Raw genomic sequence first — 21,734 nt, 5'->3', positions numbered from 1 at the left:
ACTGAGGCTTTTTCTCTACAGCAGCGTCCTAAGACTGGGAGGTGACACTTATAATCCAGAGTCATCTTGTCCTTTGAAGCCCAGCACAAATCTTGCCTCTCCTAGGAGCACCCTGACTTTCTGGCTCACTGCACTGTATCCCTCTAGAGACTCATGGTCTTGCCATCCTGGTAGGCCCTGGAATTACAGGCCAACCAGAAGCTGGGAGAGGATAAAGAGTACCTCTCCTTGGCTTCACAGCTTTTCTCTGTAACATAAAGAAGGAACAACAATACCACCTTGCTGTCTCTGAAGGGCCATTTGGTATGATGGTCAAGACTTTGGAAGTCATTTTCTGGTATGGGTCAAGTTCCATGGTATCATGTGAGGTGATGGTAACCCTTTGAGCCCTCCATCTGGGGGGCGGGGAGGCTAGGCCCTTGAAGATGCTGAGAGAAGAGGAGGTAATAGATGCATGAAATTCCCATCATGACAATGGGAGGTGGTGGTGGAGGTAGGGGAGGGAGGTCTGTGAGAGTGGAGAGTGAGGGCGTGAGAATGTCTCAGATAATCCAGCCCAACTGGCTAGAAAAACACCCAACCCATTTCACTGCAACTAGTTTTGCTATGCACTTAGCATGTGCTGGCCATCAGGGGCTTTCTTTAGCTTCCTAGAGGGTTATGTTCCAAGCCACACTAAATAAGGTTGGTATGCTGGGCAGTGGAGGTGGTTCAATTGTTCCTAAAGGGCAGCCTCTGGGGATGCAGAGTGGCTGGACCAGGACTAACAGGACCCGAAGGCCCTGGCCCTCCAGGCGAATTAGGCCCTGTACCACAGCTTCCAGAGGGAAGGGCATAATTCCAGCTGTTCCTAATGTGACAGATGATCCTCCTGCTGGCTCTGTAATTTGGAGGCAGTTGTTTTGGGAACTAAAGTTGAAGTAGAGGTGGGTCGTGTGACCCTGGTGCATAGCAGCTGGGGCTCCCCAGCTCTCCTTCCCCACAGGCTGATCTACTCCCAGTTACCTATTCCAGATGATCCCAAGAAGAGGAAGACCAGAGGGTGTTCTTCATCGTACCAGCCATTCTCCTTCCTCCGGATCGCTACGGCCAAACACATAAGATGGGAGGATGGGGAGGGAGGCAGATAAATCAATGACACAAAAGGCAGGATAATTATCACTAAGTATACAATATGTTTTACTGCTCTGCGCCCACTCAAAGTCCTCACTACCATTAGTGCTGCCTAATCTGATTAGCTGGCAAGGCCCCTAGAGACACCTAATCAGGTTAGCATGGATTTGGAAAGCTGCCCAGAGCAGATTTCGGATAAAGTTTTCCAGGATGAGCACTCAGCGTTGCCAAGGAAACTGAAAGGCGGGTGGATGGTGAATGGAGGTAAGGGGGTGGGGGCTGGTGAAGGAGAACTGGAGCTCTCCGCTGGTAACCCATCTACTCATCACTGGTTGGGGGTTGAGCCTGCCTCTTATGCAAATGGGAGAGGCAGAAACCCATGGCAGGCCCTTGGGGACCTGGGGTGCGAGCTCTGAACTCTTTCCCATTTGGGGAAACCAAGGTCTGGTCTGTTATTTGGAAATACAGCCAAATGCACTTTCTGGAAGCCAATCAAAGGTAGTGTGGAGCTCGGGGCATGCAGGGGTGAGCCACTTAATTAGCACCTCTACCAACCATGGCCTCCACTGGGGGGCTGAGGTGGGGGGAGTGGGATAGATATGTACTAGGTTCCCTGGGGGCTCAGCTCTGTTAGTGAGAGCTGACTTCTCTTCAGGAGGAAGTATATAATCAAGGGCTCTGCAGGTAAGGTGTGGAAATTAAGTGCCCAAGTACAGAGTGGGAGAATCAGGCTCAGAAGCATCACTCAAGTATAAGAACAGGGAGTGCAATGAGGCAGAACTATGAGAAGAACCATTTATTAAACATGCTATCTGCTAGGCCCAATGGAAAAATCGCCAACATTTTATTACTCAAGACCTGCACAGATATCCTGAGTGGAAAATATTCTCAACTCCATCATACTGAACAGAGAAACTGAGACAAGAGACAAAGAGATTTGCCCAAGTCACACAACTAGGAGATTACTAGTTGACTGGTAGAGTGACATCTCTAAATCTGTCTTCTTTTCTGTCACATGTGGCTGCTTAAAAAAGTGAGTATCAATTTGGGCTGCATCAACGGAAACATGATTGTCAGAAACAGGAAGGGGACTGTGCAATGTCAAGGTTGGTCTGTAGATGGAATAGCATGTATAGTTTAGTCCCCAGAGTGTTGAGATCAGCAAAGGGATAGATGTCAGAGGACAAGGCCTGGAAACCAAGTCAACGGGGGAAGAATGGACAGTCTTAGGGATGTGTCTGCCAGCCTTGAGAACATCCTAAATGTTCTACTGTGTGGGATAATCTGTGTGGTTGGGTTTCAAAGAAGTGGCTGGAGAGGTTAGGGAAGGCTTTCAGAAGAAGTAGGACTGATGACAGATCACAGAGGCTGGGCGGGATCTGGGGGGCCAAAGGTGCCAGTGTGACAGAGGTGGAGAGACAGGAATGAACATGAGTAGTAGTGGGTGGGATCAGATCACAGAGGACTCCGAATGCCTATTTTTGAACTTCAGGTGCACACTGCGGTCCTTTTCACCTTAACTGCTAATGCTTCTACTTAAAATACTTTCTAGTTCTGGCCTTAGCAGAAACAGACAGAAACTGCACAACCTTATGGACATCAAACTAGTCACTCTGCCTGCCTGGGAGATATTCTCTGAGACTCCTCAGAAAGGCCTAAAAAAAAACCTCAGTCTAACCTCTCCCTTGGGCTATGTCTCAGATCATCTCTACATTGACTGGCTTGATCCTTTGGAAGGCCTGGCCATGAGGGGAATCCACAGGCCTCACAGGTACATGAAGGTTGGAGATGAAGAGGGAGAAGCCCAAGCTTGGCTGAGAGGGAGTCCTCAGTGTCCTGACAGAAAGATGAACCTGTGGGTGGGGGTGTTTGGGGAGGTGGAGGTATTATAAAATGTCAAAGGCTAGACTTTTGTGAATGGTACGTGCGGACGTGCGTTGAGGTGAGGGTGAGTGGGAAGTCATCTGAAAGGAGTCACATTGTTCCAAAAGTTGGCTAAGTTGAGAATCTAGGTTGGAAAGAAGCTGAACATAAACTGGGTTTAGGTTTCATGGGGGTATCTGGTGAGGCAGAAGTGCCCATGCATCCATCAGGCAGGTAGCCTGGGCAAACAGGTGTCATAAACCTGAGGTTCTGATCTTGACTTCTCTTTCAGGAAGCTTCCCAGCCCACTGAGAGCTGTGGGCTGCTGGGTTATATAGTTCAAAAACACCATGGAGAATGTGGAATTGGATTACGCCTGGGGTCATCTTTTCCCTCTTCTTTTCTAACAATGCACCTGGGAGTGAGCTCTTTATAATGCCAGGCAGACTCCACTGCACAGCTGTCCCTGGTCAATTCTGCCAAACCCAGGGCAAGAGTCTGGGGTGGGCTTGATCTGGGCCCCTGTGAAACAGGCGAAATGCCAACCATTAAACAATTACAACTCTGGATATTTCTAATAATATCTGAAGAGAAAAACGGCCAAGCAGATGGTGTTCGACAGAATGAAAAATGGAAGCAGCTAGAAAGGACTGGGGAAGGCGGGCCCCCAGGGTGTGTGGCTGGCAGGGTGGCTGAGGACCAAGGCTGGGGCAGAGGCTGGGACAGACAGAGACCTGGATGGGCCCATCTGGGATGTGGCCACAGGTACTGGTGCTCTCACTGGGGACAAGCAAATGCTGCAACTTACTCTGCAAGCACTTTAGAGTCTATCAAAGAACTTCTGTAGACATAACTTCATTTGAGGTTGGTTATAAACCTATAAGGCAGGGAGGGCTGGAAATGTGATTCCCATTTTACAGGTGAGGAAATGTGTATAAGGAAGGTGACCTGTTTGAGGTTACAGAGGTAAATAAATGAACCTGGGCTTCACCCCTGGCTCTGGCTACCTCTTGAGCCTGAACTGGTACTTCAGGAGTTTAGAGAAAGGAGCTGGCTCTCCCCTGCCACAGCATCTCTTACTCCCTTATGGCACCTGGAAAGGTGCTCAAATAAACCTTTGAATACAAATGAATACACCCCTCTGCAGTGTTCCCTCTGGCTCACTCATCCATTCCTCAGCTTCTGCCTATCTCCTGACCACGGCTCTATGGGCTCAAGATGTTGTCAGAGTCCCTTGAGAAGGCAGCTCAGCCCCTTCCGTGGCCAGTCCCATCTCTAAAAGCTCCAACAGGCTTGGCAGCCTCCCCACATGCTAGGTCATGCAAGGGCTCCCTTGTTATGTTCCCAGAACACCTTCTCCCTGCCACGTTGACCACTACTGGACCATCTTAAATCTCACCTGCAACAATTCTTTTCTAGTAGCTCTACCACATCACATCTGCCCCATCAACTCCCAGTATAGTAGAGAGGGTAGAAGTTACAGGATCTAGTTTGGAGTCCTGACTCTGTCACTAATTAGTTGACTGACTTGGAGTAAAATATTTACTCCTTTAGAGGCTTGGTTTCTTCATCTTTAAAATGGTAATAGTCATACATGCTCAGTCAGCCCCATATGAAGATTAAAATGAATTAATAGTTATGAAAGTATTTTGTTAGTTGCAAAGACTAGAACAATAACAAGAATAAAAATAATGGTAGTCATAGCAGCAGTAGTGGCAGCAGCCATTAGCTTTGATATTTTACAGATCTCTCTTTCATCCTTACAGTAGTTTGGAGAAGCAGGCATTATCTCCATTTTACAGAGGAAGAGACTGGAGCTCAGAGAGGGGCAGTGTGACAGGTTTCATCCACCAGTGCCCTTGTATCTGGGGGAGAGTGTGCCCTAATCTGACTGTATATTCTGTAGGTGCAGGTGCTAAGTGTTCTGTTTCCTGAGAGGCCCTTGCCCAACACTAGTACAATGCTTGCTGACTAAATGAATTAATTCTTGGTCTTTCTGGAATCACAAGGGGGAAAGAACAGATACTTTAAATCCCATTTTATAGGAAACAGTGAGCCCTGGTCCCAAGAGTCTCTAATGGCTCCAAGTGGTTTCTACTACCTTGGGTGAATAAGGCTTCCACTCCCATCTTAACCTTATCCATTTGTTCAGCAAGTAAGTTCTATGTTGGATGTTGGGGTACCTACAAAGAAGCCTAAACCAAGGTTTGTGCCTTTTAGGTGAATGCTGTAATGAAAACTGTGGGTTCCAAGTGGGATGGGAACACTGGGAGGAGTGTGGGAAGAGCCATTTGTGACTGTGACTTGTGCCTGAAGGATGAGGGGAGATGGCCAGGCAGTCTGGGTATGATGGGACATTCCAGAAGGAAAGCCCCCGTGCACGTAAAACCAAAGTGAGACAAAAGAACGGTCTCCTCTTCCCATGCCAGGCCTTTGCCTCTGTCTAGCTGATTCAAGGTTCTGTGGCAGTCTGGGTAGGCTGACTCATCCTTCCTGGTAAGTTCTAGTGATCTAGTGTGGGAGATTTTTCTAACCTAACCTGGCATGGAACATGTTTGTTTCATGCTCGTGGCATCTTCCAGGGGAACCTGTCCTTCAGAAGGACTCTGATGTTGGACTCACCTAAATGTCTATTTGCAATTTCCTGTCTAAGCATATAGGTTCATAAAGCACAGGCAGTGCTCAAGGAGTGCCTGCTGACTGAGTGGTACTGGTGCCTCAGATCTGATGATGAGATGATGAGAGAAGAGTTCTCTTCTTAGTCTGTAAATTAGTTTTTCTGAGGGTCAACTATTGCTACCAAGGGGTAAGTATTAAAAATGCAAAGAAGAGCTTCTGTTGAGCCCACCCATTGTGTGCATGTGTGTGCATGCTGTGGGGTACAGATCACTGGAGGGAAGAGAGACACCCTTCCAGAAAGAAGCTGAGATCAGATTCTGTGCTGAGGAAAGGCAGAATGTCAAGATGGGCTTGGACTTGGTTCATTTGAGTTCAGTTGAGTTCAACAACCTTTTGCACACCTGTGTGCCAACCCTGGGAAAACAGAGCTGAATGATGAGTAATTCCTGACCTCTGGAGGGAGAGAGACATACAAACAGATGCCGTGTGCTAAGTGCAGTGATAAAAGGTGTCCACAGGAAGCCCAGAGTGTTGAGGGTCCAGGAAGACGAGTGGAAGGGCAGGGCAGTCCAGGCACCAAGAAGAGCAAGGGCACAGGAGCGACACCTGAAGTGGTGAGGTGGGGAGGTGGAACTGTAAGCAGTTTTCTAAATTAATCACTGCCATGCCACAACTCAAGGATGACCTGGATATATTTCTCAGATCAGAAACAGGACTTCCACAGGAAAGTCCAAAAAGGTGCAGTGCTTGGAAAGATTACACTTTTGGATTAGTCAAAGAGGTAAGTAGAGCATGGGATAGGATGGTGCACCCACTGTACGCCACATGGCTGATGCCGAGATTCTGTATCTGGGCTAGACTCTGGCTTGGAGGAGCAGCCAAGGTGGTAGAGCTTTCCAGGGGAGTTCATGGGCTTCAGAGTGAACTGGGACTAGATGTAATGGGTTCTGAGGACAGGCCCTGGTCAGAGGGAGCCGCAGGGAAGCTACCAGGTGTGCAGGCTGACTGGCTGCCTAGAGGAGCCTTCTTGGAGCAGGTCTGGGGAATGGCCTGTCCACCCAAGAAGACAAAAGTTGAGTATTTTAGGGTTGTAATTAACTATTTCTCCATAGTCACATTCCTAGTGTGCTTGCAAACAACTAGAAAGCAGGCTTACAGCTTCTCTTCTTTCCTCAAAGCACATCAGAGAGATGGACAAGGGGCCACGCCAAAGTAATTAACTTGACAGACTTTACTAAGTACCTACTTCGAGCAGAATACTATGCCAGGAATTGAGGGAAACAAAAATGATTCAGTCATGGTCTCTGCCCTCAGGAGTCCTCAGTCTCTTACTCCTGAACTGAGTTAGGCTAAGTAAAAACCAGCCAGAGTGTGGGAGATGGGCAAGGCTAAGGTGGGGAAAGGGCCAGAAGAAAAGGAATTCCAAGCAGAGATGGCGTCATCAACAAATGCAGGCAGGAGGTCAACACAGCATGTGCAGGAAAGTGGAAGCAGCCACTATGTAAAGTGCAAAGTGGGGAGGGTGGGGGCAACAGAGGAGAGGAGCAGCAGGAGTGGGCCTCATATGCTGGGCTAGGGCAGCCATTCAAAGATTTTAAATAGGTTTCTTTTTTTCTTTTTTTTCCTTCTTCTTTTTGTTTTAAACTTTACAAAGCTGACACCAGCTTCGGAGAAGTGGTTATAGGGGAAGAAAAAAGAGGCAGAGAGACCAGTGAGGAGGCCACTGCAAGGTAAGGATGGGAGATGCTGAGGTCCTGAGTTGGAGCAGTGGTATCAGGAAAGCAGGGGTGAGGCCAGATTTGAGATCCATTTAATAGAAAAAAAGAAAAAAGAAAAAAAGGAGAAAGAATGATAGTATTTGATACTTAATAGGCTATAGGGGGTGAGAGGGAGGGAGGAGCCAAACAAACATCTAAGTTTCTAATTAGGAGACTAGAGAATGGTGGTGTCTTTATGGAGATGGGAACATGAGAGGTAGGCAGGTTGGAGGAGGGAACAGAGTCTAGCTCTGAATGGGCTGAAAAAACAGCTGGTTGCCTTTCTGAGAATGGTGAAGCACGGAGGCTCTGAGCTCCCAGGAGGTCTGCCCAACTGTCCAGGCATCCTCCCCCTCTGCCCATGACCAAGAACAGCTCTGGATTCTGGAAGAAGAGCCTCATTTTCAATGTCAGTGCTCTGGCTTGTCATCTGTGGGATCCAGTGACCCTAGAAGACCAAAGAGGCCATGGGGGCCTGGGCTGTGGGGTTGGTGCTTTATCTCCTCCATTTGTAAGGTGGTAACTGTGTGCCCGCCTTGCTAGAAGCTCTGCAGCTGGGGATCACACTGATAAATTCACTGTATTACTTTGCACAAATCAATATCCCAGCACTTACCAGGGGTTGATGTGACCGAAATTGGTTTCAGCCAATTCGTGAGGGTAATAAATGGCCATTTATCAAATCAATTCATTCTGCGGCACTTCTCTGGCTGCCCATCCCCATCGTACCCCTGGGGTGCCAGTCCCTAGCATACATCTGACACTAGCCTAGAGGACCCAGGGAGGCCCAGCTGACCTCTAGACCACTAGCTACTAGCCTCTCCTGCACCTGCTTCAGTCTTGAGGTCCTGAGGCACTGGCTGCTGCTTGCCTAACAGAAATTCTGACCCGGAGAGTGCCAAATGCTTCAGTTGAGCTGGTAGATGAACACAATCTGTCATCAGTGTGACCTTCAGCTGTAGGACTTCTAGCAAGGCGGGCACACAGTTACTACCTTACAAATGGAAGAGGGAATGTACCAACCCCACAGCCCAGGCCCCTATGGCCTCTGTGTCTTTTCCAGCATCACTGGAGCCACAGCAGGGTCAACCTACACACCATAGGACAAGTAGCAGGGCCTTTCCGATGTCAGGTAGAGTTCAGGTGACAGAATCAAGCTTTGGATAGAAGCAAGCACTCAGGGCAGACATTCTGACAGCCCCGAGGAAGTGGGAAGTAGAATCATCTACTTCTGTTCTGGGCCAATGGCAAGGAGATACAAGGTGGGTGGTGCAGCAGAGGTCAGTGTAGGATCAGGGGAAGAGTCCAGCCTGGGGCTGGGACGAAGGATCAGCCCCGGGCTGAAGGAAAAACTGGGCCTGACCTACAGAGCACACTGCCCAACCCCAGATGGTAAACATCTGGAGGATGGGGACTAGGTTTTATTTAGTGCTCCCTGCTACATACTAGAAAAAACATGTTCTTTACAGTCCTGCAGTCCTGGATTTGGTTTCCCGGCACACAGGTGAGGAAACTGATGCTCAAAGAAGCTGAGTGACTAGCCTGAGTTGCACAGCTGGTAAGTGGCCGATCTGCTATTTGAGCTCTGGCTGATCGAATTCTTTCCATTCTAATGTCCTCTTCCCTCTCCCCTCCACTACTTATGGGAGTTTCATATCTTACGGGCTTGGGAAGCCGGTGAGTAGAAGGAGGTCAGAGGAGCAGGTAACCTGCTGGGAAAGGGTGGCATAAGAGGTGGAGGGAAAACACCATGATGACAGCTGCAGTTCTGGCCCAAGTGGACATGAGATTCCAGCAGGATATGCTTTCTGAGATCTCTGCTAGGTCATCTGTTACTCTCATGGGCACCTCCTCCTCCTCTCTTCAACCCAAGAGCTCCCAAGGTCTCCCTTCCTTCTACCTAGACATGGCCTTGGCAAAGTAGGGGGTTGCCATCTCCAAGGTGGTGGCTGAGCATGGCTGTCTGTATCTAGACCCAAAAGGGCAGTCTGGTGTGGTTTGGGCCTGAATAGCGAGGAGTGTGTATTCAGAAAAGCTCTCCCTGGCGCCTTTGTGTGCCTGCAGGCTGCCTTCTGCCCTAGAGCTGGTTAGACAGCTCTCATCTGTGGGCTCCTTTTATCCACTGATGGTCAGGCCCCTAGTGAGTGGCTCACGACTTGCACATGAGTCCCACTGGTGTGTGAGGATGATTGGATAATGGGCTGGGCTTGGTGTGTCACGGTGCAACTGCCTTCATTGTTCAGTGACTCCTCTAATTGGTTTTCTAGGGCTGACAATGCCACCCCAGACCATTCCAGAGGGGCACCACAACTTCAGCCTTATGTCTCCTTTTACTAGCGAGCAGAACCAGCTGCTGTCCTTGGCAGTTGGAGAACTGCATCAGGTGGGACTAGATGCAACACTAAATGCAACATGTTGGTGAGACTGACTGTGACCCTGAAGGGCAGAGGTTTGTAAAGTTGAGCTGAGTATCAGCGTCTCCTGCAGGGCCTGTTAAAACACAGATTTCTGGGCTCCACTGCCAGAGCCTCTGATTCCAAAGGTCTAGAGTGAGGCTTCAGGTCTACTACTGACAAGTTCCCAGAGGATGTTGGTGCTGCTGGCCCAGAGACCACTTTGAGAAACACTGCCTTGGGGGCTACCCCCTTGTCTAACCAGGCATAGGGTTCCTCTGCCCTTGCCTCAATCTGTCTGAGGTCACCCTCGGGGGTTACACACCTGAATAGGAGAACAACTGTGAGGGCACCATCTTGAGTAGAACCCCAGTTTTATATCTCTCCAGTGGGGTCTGCATTGGCAGGAGGGTCACTAGATTAAGGATGACACCAGCGGGCAGTCTGGTTCCCAGGGGTCAAAGTATGGGACATAAGAGCTTCCGAGGTAAAGAAGAAGGCACTCAAGACTTGTTCAGGATGTTTTCCCTAAAATTGAGCCAGCTGCTGACAAATTATATGGAAGTGTGGTACAGTCCTAGGCAGGAGATGGAAGTCAGAAGTTCTAGTTCTGGCTTAGCTGCTATGTTATTAGTGATGGATAAACTGTTCTTCTGTGGCTTTCAGTTTCTCCACCTGAAAGATGGGGGTGGATGGGGGCAGTGGACCAGATGAAGGTCAAAGTTAAATTCTAAGCATAGGAAAGCAGCCTTGAGCAAATTATTGAACTGCTCTGTCTCAGCTTCCTCAACTGTAAAGTGGGGATTTAATGGGACCAACCTCAGAGTTGCTGCAAGGATTAAATGACACAACATATGCAAAGAGCTCAGAACACTGGCTGGCACAAAGTACTCAACGAATGCTGCACTGTAAGTATTATTAGCCACTTCTCAACATGGAGCGAGCAGGACCGCACCTCACTGCGGCAGACCCTGAGCTACTCTGCCCTTTTCGGCGTGGGCCAGTGTCTTGTGTACTCACCAGCACCCACCGTGGCGATGGCACTCTCCTGGCCAATGATGTGCTCCTTCAGCCGCTGCTCCAGAGGAAAGCGGCGCCGCTCCTCGGCCTCACGCTTCCGCTGCTTCTCCTGGTACTGTGGGGAGAGGAGAGAGGGAAGGTGGCTCAGGATCGCTGGGCCCAGGAGGATCCTAGTTTCATTCTATCCGCCAACCCACGGAAAAAACACATGTCTGGATCTTTGGGGGTCCTGATACACAGCCCTGGCTCAGGACCACTGGAGGCTGGCCCAGTCCTCCCCCCACCCCCCCTTCCTAGGCCTCATCTCATCTCCTTACATTGAGAGTAAGATCCTGGCTCATCCTGCTAGTAAAATAATTACTACTAGTAGATTAATACTTGACTCTGGAGTCTGACAGAAGACTTGGCTCGAATTCCAGCTTTCTCACTTATAAGATGTGCTTATTACCTGGAGTGAGTTACTTTGCCTCAGTTTTCTCCTCTATAAATTGGGGATTAAATATGATGGTATATAGAACCTACCTAGCATCATGGTTGGCATGCTCTAAGTGCTTAACAAATACAGGTTCCTTGCCTTTTTTGTTTATCCTCTTGAAAACCATTCTGATTTTCAAATCAGAGCTATGAATACCCTCCACTTCAATGATACTGGATTTCAATTCAAAACAACTAATTCAGCAACTGCTGTGCGCCTGGCCTGGTGCACACAATATTGGAAAGGTGCGGCAGGGGCAAGGAGGACGATTATACCTCACCCCCTGGGAGGCTGAGATGAGTGCCTAGCAAGTGTCTGGCCTCTGGCTTGGTCCATTTTGGAAAAGGCAAGAGGAGGCCTGCGCTTGGTCATGCTGTGAGGGAGAAAAAGAGGGCCAGGCCTTGCCCTCAGGGAGCTCAAAGTTGGGCAGAAGAAGTGAGGCAGGGTCTGTACACAAATACTTCTCAGGCAAAATCAGCCATTTTTCTCACAATTCCAAAGCATGTGTGCCTATTTCTAGCCCTATACCTATCACTGAAGCAAAGATTACCTGAAAACAAGTTTGCTGCATGTTTGTGAGTCTGTCTTCCAAATCAGATATGAGCCCCCTGAGGGTACACACTGCCTTTTACTCACTGCTATTCCTGGTGTGGGTCCTGGCACAGTGAAGGTATCTGGTGAATGTTTGCTAAAATGAATCTAATGACAGATATAAAGAGGAATTAACAGCTGGACTGGGTGGTGATGGAATAAAGAAGGGGAAGGATACATAGAACACGGAACATTTTGGGGGTGCTTTCTGGGAGGTGGGAGGCTTGGAGGAGCTGAAGTAGTGGGCTAAGTGGGAGCTGTGGGACTGAGACCAGGAAGGGAGGGGTGAGTGCATGGGTCTGATGATAAAGCATTTATGGAGGTGGGGGCTGGGGGAAGGAGGCAGGTCTTGGAGTAGAACGGAAAGACCTGTGTCTTCAGGAGGCTTCTCTTCCCTAAGGTCCCTGTAACACTGACAGCTTTCTAGGAAGCAAGCTGCTAAGGTAAGGCCCTGTCACAAAAACTGTGGCTGCAGATTGCTCTTGTGGGCAGAGTGGATGAAAAATACCTGCTGTTTGGGCAGTGTTTTCCTGTTATGGTAGTGACCTTGACAGAAGTTAAAAAAAATAAATAGCAAACAATCCAATTTTGGCTGTTGCTATCAGTCTGTAACTGAAAGCTCCCATCAGTCCTGGGGTTTCATATGGAGCAATAATTCGGCGCCGATCCCAGTGGAGCGACGCTTGCCGGTTGGAATCCAGCGCGTCACTGTGCAGCTCCCTCAGGCGCCACATACATCACATGGCTCTGCCGACTCCAGCCATATATCTGCCTCCTCCTCCTCCCTGCCCATCCAGCCCCTCTCAGCACTCAGGCCCACTGGGCTGGAAGGCTCTGATGGTGAGAAGCACACACACTGGCTGGTACAGCATTAGCCAGCGCCTGGCCGGCTTGCAGTCAGCCAGGCCCCCCGAAGGAGCTCGAAGCTGTGGAAGCTGGCTTCCAAGGGTTTGTTGGGCCTGTTTCCTCACTTCCCCTCCGTGATGGGTATTCCTGCCTCTGGGCCTTCTGCTCACACTGCTCCATCACACAAAAGCCTTCTCTATTCTTACCCAGCTCTAAGTATCCTGGTGATCTCAGCTTAAATGCCATATAACTTAAGGAGCCTGTTATAAGGTTTCGTGCCTGCCTCTGGCCCCAGGACCTCTGGTGCACTTATTTAACTGCTAATTTATGTCTCTTTACTCGACACGTGAGGTCCATAGTGACAAAGACCATGTTTTATTCATTTCCATAGCTCCAGCACCTAGCACAGGGCCTGGCTCACAGGAGTCAATACATGTTGCCAACTGAATGAGGTTAACTACCATTTGTGGAATGGCTACTGTGTGCCAGGCACCGTACTCTGCACTTTATCCATAGTGTCTCACTTAATTCTTACAACTGTGCCCATCTGAAGTTTGACTCCTCTTCTGGCTTATAGTGGGGCATATCATGTGGCAGAAAGAAGCAGCTTTACTCCAAAGAGACCTGAATTCAGGCCTTACCTAATCCACTTACTATCTAGCTGACCTTGGGGAAGTTAATTCACCTCTCTGAATTTGCTTCCTCATCTCCAACATGGGTATGGTGCTCATGCCTACCCTGCAGGCCCCTTGTGGGATGTTGGTGAGGATTAAATGAGATGACATATACAAAGCACTAGGCAGGTCTCCAGCACACAGCAAATGTGTAAGTGGCTGTGTGAGAGACTCAAGTGGTTAACAGAGTACCTGGCCCTTAGCAAGCCTTTGATAAATGTAACTTCCCCTTTGCTGCATTTTGATAACTGATTATCTAACCCAATATCTCTTCTTTTTGTTTTCAAATTTTTGTTTTGGTACTGGAATCCTTTAAACTACTTTAATCTGCATGGAGCTCCACAGATAAGAAGAGTTTCTCTAGCTTAACCAGAAGCCAGGAATCAAGTTCACTTGGTCGTCCCCACTGCCCCAGCGTGGCTTCTGAGGCCCCTCCCCCTAGGAACCCAGTGTCTGCACCAACCAGGTTTTGGGGATGCCTCTACTGCCTGGGGTGGCTCAGCTCCGCCTGTCAGTATTCCCCATGTTGTAGAGAACTCTACCTCCAGGTACTTTCCATCCATTGATTTGAGGGGCCTCACAAAACATACCTTTTTTCTTTTGAGGCAGGCAAAGACTAACATGACTTTTTCCACCACTTTGCTGGTTTGGGTATGACCATTGTGGCCTCCTTAAGACTTCTTCAGGGAAACATTTCTACCTCCTGTAACTCTTCTTCAGTGTCATGATTTTAGGTTGTCTTAGTATTCCTGTTATTTTCTTGGGCAAGAGAAAAGGGTTCTTGACTTCTACGAGGGTGAGTGTGAGAGAAAGATTACACTGTGATCTGCCTGGTTTCTCAGGAGCTTTCTAGATGGTCCTGGGAAAGATTCAACCTGTGACCTAATTCTGAGCACATTCTGATTCCAGCACACTCCATCCCAGCCTGGAGCCCTAAATATCTACTCAGAACAACTTCTGAAAATGGATGAGATTCTTTGATAAAAATGTACAGACACTGAGATTAAACCAGGTAGAAGATTACTGCTTCATGCTGTTTTCCTAATGCTTAGCAAAGAATTTATGTTAAAAAAAAAGTGTTGAATGAATGAATGACTTTTAAAGGCATGAGCTATGAGTTCAGGCTTGTGATAAGCCAGCCAGTGGAAGAACCTAGGAAAGGAAAATACTTGGTCTGTATACATTCTGTTTGGGGAAGAGGAGAGAGAAGGATGGGAGAAGGGTCCATGAATGTAGGCTACTATTGTTTTCTGGCTTTTTAAGGAAATAGGGAGGAAGGCTACAGGGACTGAGGTCAAGGTTCTGCTTTAACAGGGTTTCACTAGAGGAGAAGATAAGGTAGGTAACCCAGTCTGCAGAAGCAGAGGGCACTGGGCTGGCTGAGAGTCACTAGGAGGAAGTCACCTAGGAGAGCAGGAATAGGGGAGTGAACATCTTCTTAATAAAAGCCACATGCAATTAGCTTCAGAAGCCCTCACCTGGAGCGAGCAGCTCCCTATGCTGCATCTGGGCTGGATAATCGCAACCACTGGTTTCCATCATTCTTGATTTAATATGGCACCCCTCCTGGCTGTGAGTGCATTTACAGGAAAGGGCTGGGAAGCCAAGGTGAAGCCTAGCTGGGCTGGCTAGGAATGGGTGGGTGGCTGGGCTGAGTGGCCCTGCAGGGGAGGGTTACAGGGAGAAGGGGTATGGAAGTACTCCTACTGTTGGGCATCTCTCAGGGAACAGGTCTGATAATGAACCTGGCAGTGTGTTCACTGAGAGGGTAGCTGGGGCAGGGGTGGTCGGCAGTAAGAGACCCTAGGCAAGAACGGGATAGGTGTGGAGAAGGGAAGAGAAGAGAGGTCGAGCTGCAGTTGGCCTCTCATAGGAGGTCAGGACACTGAGCCCACTAGCTGCTCACAGACTAAGATATGCCCCAACCTCCTGACTCCCTGATCCAACCCCAACTCATGTCACAGTCAGGCCTTGAAGCTGGGAATGACAGAGAGGACTGGGTGGGGAGGCCAACAAAGGTGACTTGGGGGCAACAAATGAGACTAGGGCAGGGGAGGATGAAGGAAAATGTTCTGAGTGGGGGAGTAACGACAAGAGGAGCCCAGGGGGTCCAACAAGAGTCTGGGGGATACACAGCAGATGGGACAGGAGACTGGGGGATGAGAGGGGAGCCAAAGGGACATGAAAGTCTGTTGAACTAGCTCATAAAGTCCAGATCCATGTAGAGAAAAGCTGGGTAAAGAGCAGCCATCAGGCCCACCAGACTTGGTGACCACTACGTCAGCATCCCATTCTATTTGCCTCTCTTCCAGTTGATCTTCCTTTTGATGCCAGAGTGATATTTTTAACATGCAAATCAGATCAGGTCACTCCTCTGCAAACAGCTGGGTTGATTCAGAGATAAGAGTGGCTAGAGAAGGTTAAGAAGGACAAGGAGTGGCCTAAGTGAGAAAATGGGTTGTAGTCTCCCCAGGAGGCACGTGATGTGGCCGGGGATGTTAACTTTGATTACTTGGTTAAGGTGGTCTGTGCCAGGTTTCTCTACCAGTTTTTCCCGTTGTAATTATTAAGTATTTTGCAGGGTGGGACTCAGAGACTATAAATAGCCCATTACTCCTCAAACTTCTACTCACTACTTTGAGCATCTGACTGATGAGTTCTGCCTGATTTGGGACCAGCTGTTCTAATTCTCACAGCCCAGTGGAGTTCAGAGTATCTCCTCTCTCGCTGTCCACAGATGAAACAATTAAAGCAGGGTCCCACTGGTAGCAAGCATTAAAGGCAGAACACTAACTGTTGTAGTCTGATTCCAGCCCTGGACTTTCCACCCTGGAGATAAGAAAAGACCTATTCCTGCCTTTAGGAAGTTCAGAGTCTATTTAGGGAGATGAGACTTGAAACACAAATTTCATATTCCTACTTTTAGCATGGAGCTACCCAATGAATTTACTGAAAATAAACACCAGAAGGTGGTCTTGCTAGAAATGCATAATCTGAGTTGAATCATAACGAAACATTAAACAAACCCAAATTGAGAGACAGCATACAAAACAACCAGCCTGTACTCGTTAGAATATCAAGGTCATAAAAGAAAAACTGAGGAATTATTCCAGATTAAAGGAGACTAAAGAGACATGATAAATGAATCCAACTTGGGATGCAGAATTTTCTTGTAAAGAGAATTATTGGGACAACTGGTAAAATCTGAGTAACATCTTTAGATTAGTTAATACCAGTTTTAATGCTCTGATCTTGAGGAGTGTACTGAGGTTATACAAGAAAATGTCCTTTTTTAAAGTAATTCATACAAGTATTTAGGGTTAAAGGAGTATCATGTGTATAACTTAACTTTCAAATGACTCAGAAAAAATTATATCTCTCTATATATTATTTATGTAAATATAAGTAATAAACAACGTGTGATAAAATGTTAATTGGTAATCTGGGTGAAGGTTTATAGGAATTCACTGTACTATTTTTGAAATTATATAAAAATAAAGGTGAAATATATCAGGATAATGCTTACTCTTAGGGGATGGGTAGTGACTGGAAGGGAGTATGACACAAATGTGTGCTTGTAACAGTCTACTTCTTGATCAGGTGTATTTAGTTTGTGAAAAAAATGAGCTGTATACTTATGACATGTGCACCTTATACAAGTATATTTCAATAAAAAAGTTTTTAAGAAGTTAAAAGGAAAAAAAAAAAAAAGAAAGCAAAAGCCTATCAGCGTAATGCTGAGTCTGGTCCATGGAGAACCTGTAATGAAGGTCAGATGGTGTTGTCACCCCCACAGGGCCAGGCACAGAGCCAGGCACATGGCACACCGGCTCTTGAAATGAGACGCGAAGCAGGGAGCAGGCTAGGCAAGGCAGGGAAGGTGTCTCTTCACCTGAAGCCAGGAGGAACATAACCCTCTTACCCTGCTACATATCTCACCCCCTTCTCTCTGGATGGCTTCCCTCAGATCTGATGGGAGCACCCAGGCTTGCAGTCTGGGATGTGGGCTCAGGGGAGCGTTGCATCCCCAGCTACCCCTGAAGCAAATGAAAAAATGAAATGTGCTTGTGATTCTGTCACTGGGATATGCAAATAAAATATATATGATAGGCCTATCTGCCTAATATTCCTGCCAATTCATTCTCTGGATGTGATTAAAATGAGCAATAAATTCCTCGTGAGTCTCAGTGGAGTGAGGATCTGGGAGTGGAGATGCGAGTTGGCACCAGCGCGTCCCCCTCAGCTGAATATTCATCATGGAATAGCTCCCCATATTTTTGTTTTATCTGCCATCATGTGCACAGAGATAAATTTCCACCTTTCCATCTCTTAGTTAAGATGGGAAAATGGTCTAAGCTGTAAGTATTAAACTCTCCAGCTACTGAAATCCTTCAAAGTGAGATCACAGGCTACCTTCTCTATGAAGCCTGTCTTGCTTGTTCTGCCTGGAGGTGATTCATGTTTTCTCGGAGCCCCCACAAACTCTATGTGGATCCCTCCTAAGGCACAAATCAGCCTGTGGGTATCAGAGATAAGAGTGCCTGCCTCCCCCATCTTCCTCTCCTGATGGCCAGCTCAGGAGACAGGAGCTGAGCCTCAGTCACTTCTGGATCTTCTCAGGGGGCCCAAGGAGGCTTCCGCACACAGAGAATGCTGAGAGAACTGAGCAAACCAGCTGTGAGGAGAAAATCACTTAGGCCACTTAAAGTGACAGAGATTCTTAGGTAAGTGACACATTTTAAAAGGCAGAATAAAATAAAAAATTGGGCTTATGGATAATTTTTAAATGGGAAAATCATTAAGAAATAATAAGTGAAAAAAAAAAGCAGATTCCAAATATGGAACTAGGATTACAACTCAAAGATGTGCAGGACCAAGTAGAAAACAAAAATGCCTGACAGGCAAGCACATGATACAATAGGAAATGGGAGCCTGGGGCTGGAGAGTCCATGCTCCAACCTCTAAGGCATTACATTCATGTCATTCACATTTTAAAAAACCTCTGGGTTGGCAAAATAAAACATGGCTGTCAGTTTGAGACCCCTGGTATATACACTGGGCTATTAATCAGGTTAAAAAAAGGCCACCTATATAAGTAGATATAGACACGGTCCAGAAAAGGCAAATATAGTATCATAAGAAGAAATCTCTGATTCATATCCCAAGAGTTACTGTAATAACTTGACTTTCTTAGCCATCTGCTTTCTTTCAGATTCAGTTTTCTCATCTGTAAAATGGGGGTAATATGCGTTGCTTCATAGATTGGTTACGGGATTAGAAAAAATACATATTAGTGCACCTGGCTTAGTGCCTAGATACACTTGATAAATGGAACTACAAGCAATTAAGAATATTAATAGCAGTTATATATAGGTAGTAGCGCTACAATGTTTTAAACCGAGATTCAGCTCAGTTGACATCTCTTCCAGGAAGCCTTCCTTGATATCCCAGACAGAATTAGAAGCCACCTTGGGCTTCCACAGTCCCTGGGCTTTGCTGGGACTGATGACTCAGTGGTGTCACAGTTCACTTGGCTGTCTCCTCATTAGACTATGAGCTCCTTGAGGGTTTCACCATCTGTCTTCTCATCTAGCTCAGAGCCTGGCAAACAGATGTCATTCACAAATATGTACTGAATTATTTAATTCCCTTCATTTCACTTTCCAAATTTTCCTGAGGGACAGAGGACTTCTATAACTATAAATTTTTGACAAAGAGCACATATTTGACTACACAGAAGGAAGTGAAGGCGGAGAGGCTGAGCTGAGTGGCAGGGGAATGCAGGACGGAGAAAAGTGGAGGAAGATAAGATCAGAGTAGCTGTAACCCGTGTCTAGACAAAGGGCCAGGAGGTAAGGTCTCAAGCTGGAGTCTCAGCACCCTCCAGGCCTGAGTTGTCATGTTACAGACACAGGGCTTGAACTCAGAGAGGAGCAGATGCTGCTTACTTACTGGTAGAGGGAGACAGAAGCCAGTCTAAGGCAGTGTTCTCTCTCTAAAACTCTTCCTCACAGTTTTGAAGAGGTAGTTACTGTTTTTTTTTTTTTTCCAGCTTGGAGAGGAAAAGCAGAGCAGAAAGAATGGATGACCACAGAGAAGCTGAGCAAGTGAAAGACAATGCTCCTGACATCCAGGGAGAGCCACGGGGTGGTTCATGCGTATAGAACCTGAGGGGATGGCAGAGCAATCAGGAAGAGGTGCTCAGCGGAGAGGAAGGGGGAAATCCAGATCGGATGAAGGGATCAAGTGCAAGGAGGGTGACACCAGAGAACAGTCTTCCAGCTAAAAGGTCACAGAACCCCTGGGCTGGCTCTGAGTGGCCTTCCAGCCTCCAAAGGCAGCCCCTGCTCTGTGCCACAGCTCTGTGAGGGAGCTCCTCCTGCAGCCGCCACCCATTAAGCCTGGCTCTGTCCTGGTTTTGCTACTGAATTAATCTCTCCTCGCCTCCCACTCAGCCGTCCCTGTGCCTATGAGCAGTTTCTCCTTTCCAAGCCAGATGCCCTTCCTGCCTTCAACCTTTTCTCACGGAATATTTCCACTTGCCCCCTTGCTGCTCTCCTCTGCACAGATTCTAAGAGCTCAGTCTACTCAGAAAGTAGCATTAAATAAATAAAATTAAAACAAAAAGAAAAGAAGGTAGCATCTGCAGTTGCTCTCTGTGGTCCAGAGGGGTCTGACTGGCACAGAGTACGCCAACTGCCACTTATTCACCTGGGACACTAGCCTGATACTGACGTAGCTGACGTTAAGCCATTTCTTGGGCAGCCAAATTTTGTTAAGGGTCCCTCAGCAGCCCTAACCCTTCTACCCCTGCTGGCACGAAGAGGCCTATTCTCCTGCTCTACATGACCAGACCAGTGCCTGCTCTATGTCACATCACCTGACAAAACACTGGTACTTTTGTTCAAGTGCAGTGCTTGATCTCAGGGGACAGCAGTTTGGCCGAAGGGGAGTGGGTGATTTGAAACAGTGCTTAGGGTTTTCCTTAAGGCATGGGAGAAGCTGATCCGACTTCTAGGGCTGCGCCTAGGGGTGGGAAATCAGGAAAAGGGAGGGAAGTATTTGTTCTCTGGAATTTTCCCTCTTCCTGGTCCCAAGCAGCCACTTAGGATGTGCTGTGAAAGGTGGTCCCCCTTTCTAACTCCTCTGCTTCTCTGGAAGAAACTATTACAAGACAGTTACTAAGGATCCCAAGGAGACAAACTGTATGGTTAATGTTAGTTACCAAATAGTTACAGTTCTCAGCCTGCTGGGCAAATGGCAGGATTACTCTTCTTGGCCCCCTTGGTGGGAACATGGGTTTAGTTCTGTCCAGTGAGTTGTGAGTGGGAGTAAAGGGTCCTACTTCCAGGCTGAGCGTTTAACTGCAGATGCAAGGCCTTCCAGAGCATTCTCTTCCCTCTGGCAAGCAACCAGCAGTATGTAGGAAGGTGGCTGCTCTGCTAGTAAGGTCCCTGAGGACCTATGATGAGCAGAGCCCCCCTCTGCTGACCCATGGTGGACATGCAGCATGAGGTAAAAATGAATCTGTTGTTTTAAGTCACCAAAATTTTGGGTTGTTACAATAGCATAATCTAGTTTATCCTGACTGATAACACAATCGTACATTCAATGGAACCTTAGAAACCATTTAGTCACAATGTTTTCATTTCGCAGAGGTAAAATGAGCTTCAACAAGGGGCAGCGCTAGTCCAAGGTCACCCAGTCAGTGAGTGGGGGAGCTGGGATCATAACCTGTGTTTTGTCTGTCTCAGCCCAGTGACCTAAGTGTTCTTACTCTAGACACGGAGGACATTTGCCACTAGGTGGGATTTGCCATCCTTAATCATATCAAAGTACTTCAGCCAATTTGCCCACAAGAGACTCCACAATGCTGGAAAGAGCACAAGACTGATAGTGAGAAACCAGGTCTTCTAGTTCCAGTCCTGCCGTGATCTTGCGTTCATGTCTGTTAGTTTGTTTTGACACTCACTCACTCTCGACCAAAGGCAAGTTACAACATACCCCTGGGCTCGAGCCTCCTCAGGAGGAAAACAAGTTATCTGTTTTGGGTTTCAGAGATTTAAAATGTGTGCCCCACAGCAGGGCCTCCAAGGAAGCTCCCCGAGAGGGAAGGGACAAGCCAGGTGGGTGGGGCACGGAGCCACCCCTCCTTCAACCAGAACAGCTCTACTTTCCTCTGACTTACTTGTTTAGACTTCGATAAGATTTCCCATCACTAGACTTCATGATTTCTGAGGTCCCTGCCAGCTCTGAGATTTGTGATTCTAGTTACTGAATTCTGCCAAGTGGTTCCTGAGTTACAGCTCAGTGGCTGGGAGGTGCAGAAGGCAGCCTGTTCTTAGGGGGTTCAAAAGTCTGGTTGAGAAGATCAAATTAAGGT

General features: G+C 47.6%; 1 protein-coding gene across 15 annotated transcripts in view; it reads right to left on the bottom strand.

Moving 5' to 3' along the window:
- The window catches only part of CLPB (ClpB family mitochondrial disaggregase), a 185,454-nt gene that overhangs the window by 13,714 nt on the left and 150,006 nt on the right, over positions 1–21,734 (bottom strand). For all 15 annotated transcript variants that reach the window (XM_072969273.1, XM_072969271.1, XM_072969274.1 and 12 more), the window contains 2 exons: positions 10,766–10,880; positions 1,006–1,083 (listed from right to left, as the gene is read on the bottom strand). In XM_072969273.1, coding sequence (XP_072825374.1) covers positions 1,006–1,083; positions 10,766–10,880 — 193 coding nt within the window. The remainder of the gene's footprint in view (positions 1–1,005; positions 1,084–10,765; positions 10,881–21,734) is intronic.

This window comes from Vicugna pacos, chromosome 10 (genome assembly GCF_048564905.1).
Source record: "Vicugna pacos chromosome 10, VicPac4, whole genome shotgun sequence".
Classification (NCBI taxonomy): domain Eukaryota; kingdom Metazoa; phylum Chordata; class Mammalia; order Artiodactyla; family Camelidae; genus Vicugna; species Vicugna pacos.
This window is presented reverse-complemented; position numbering and strand designations above follow the sequence as displayed.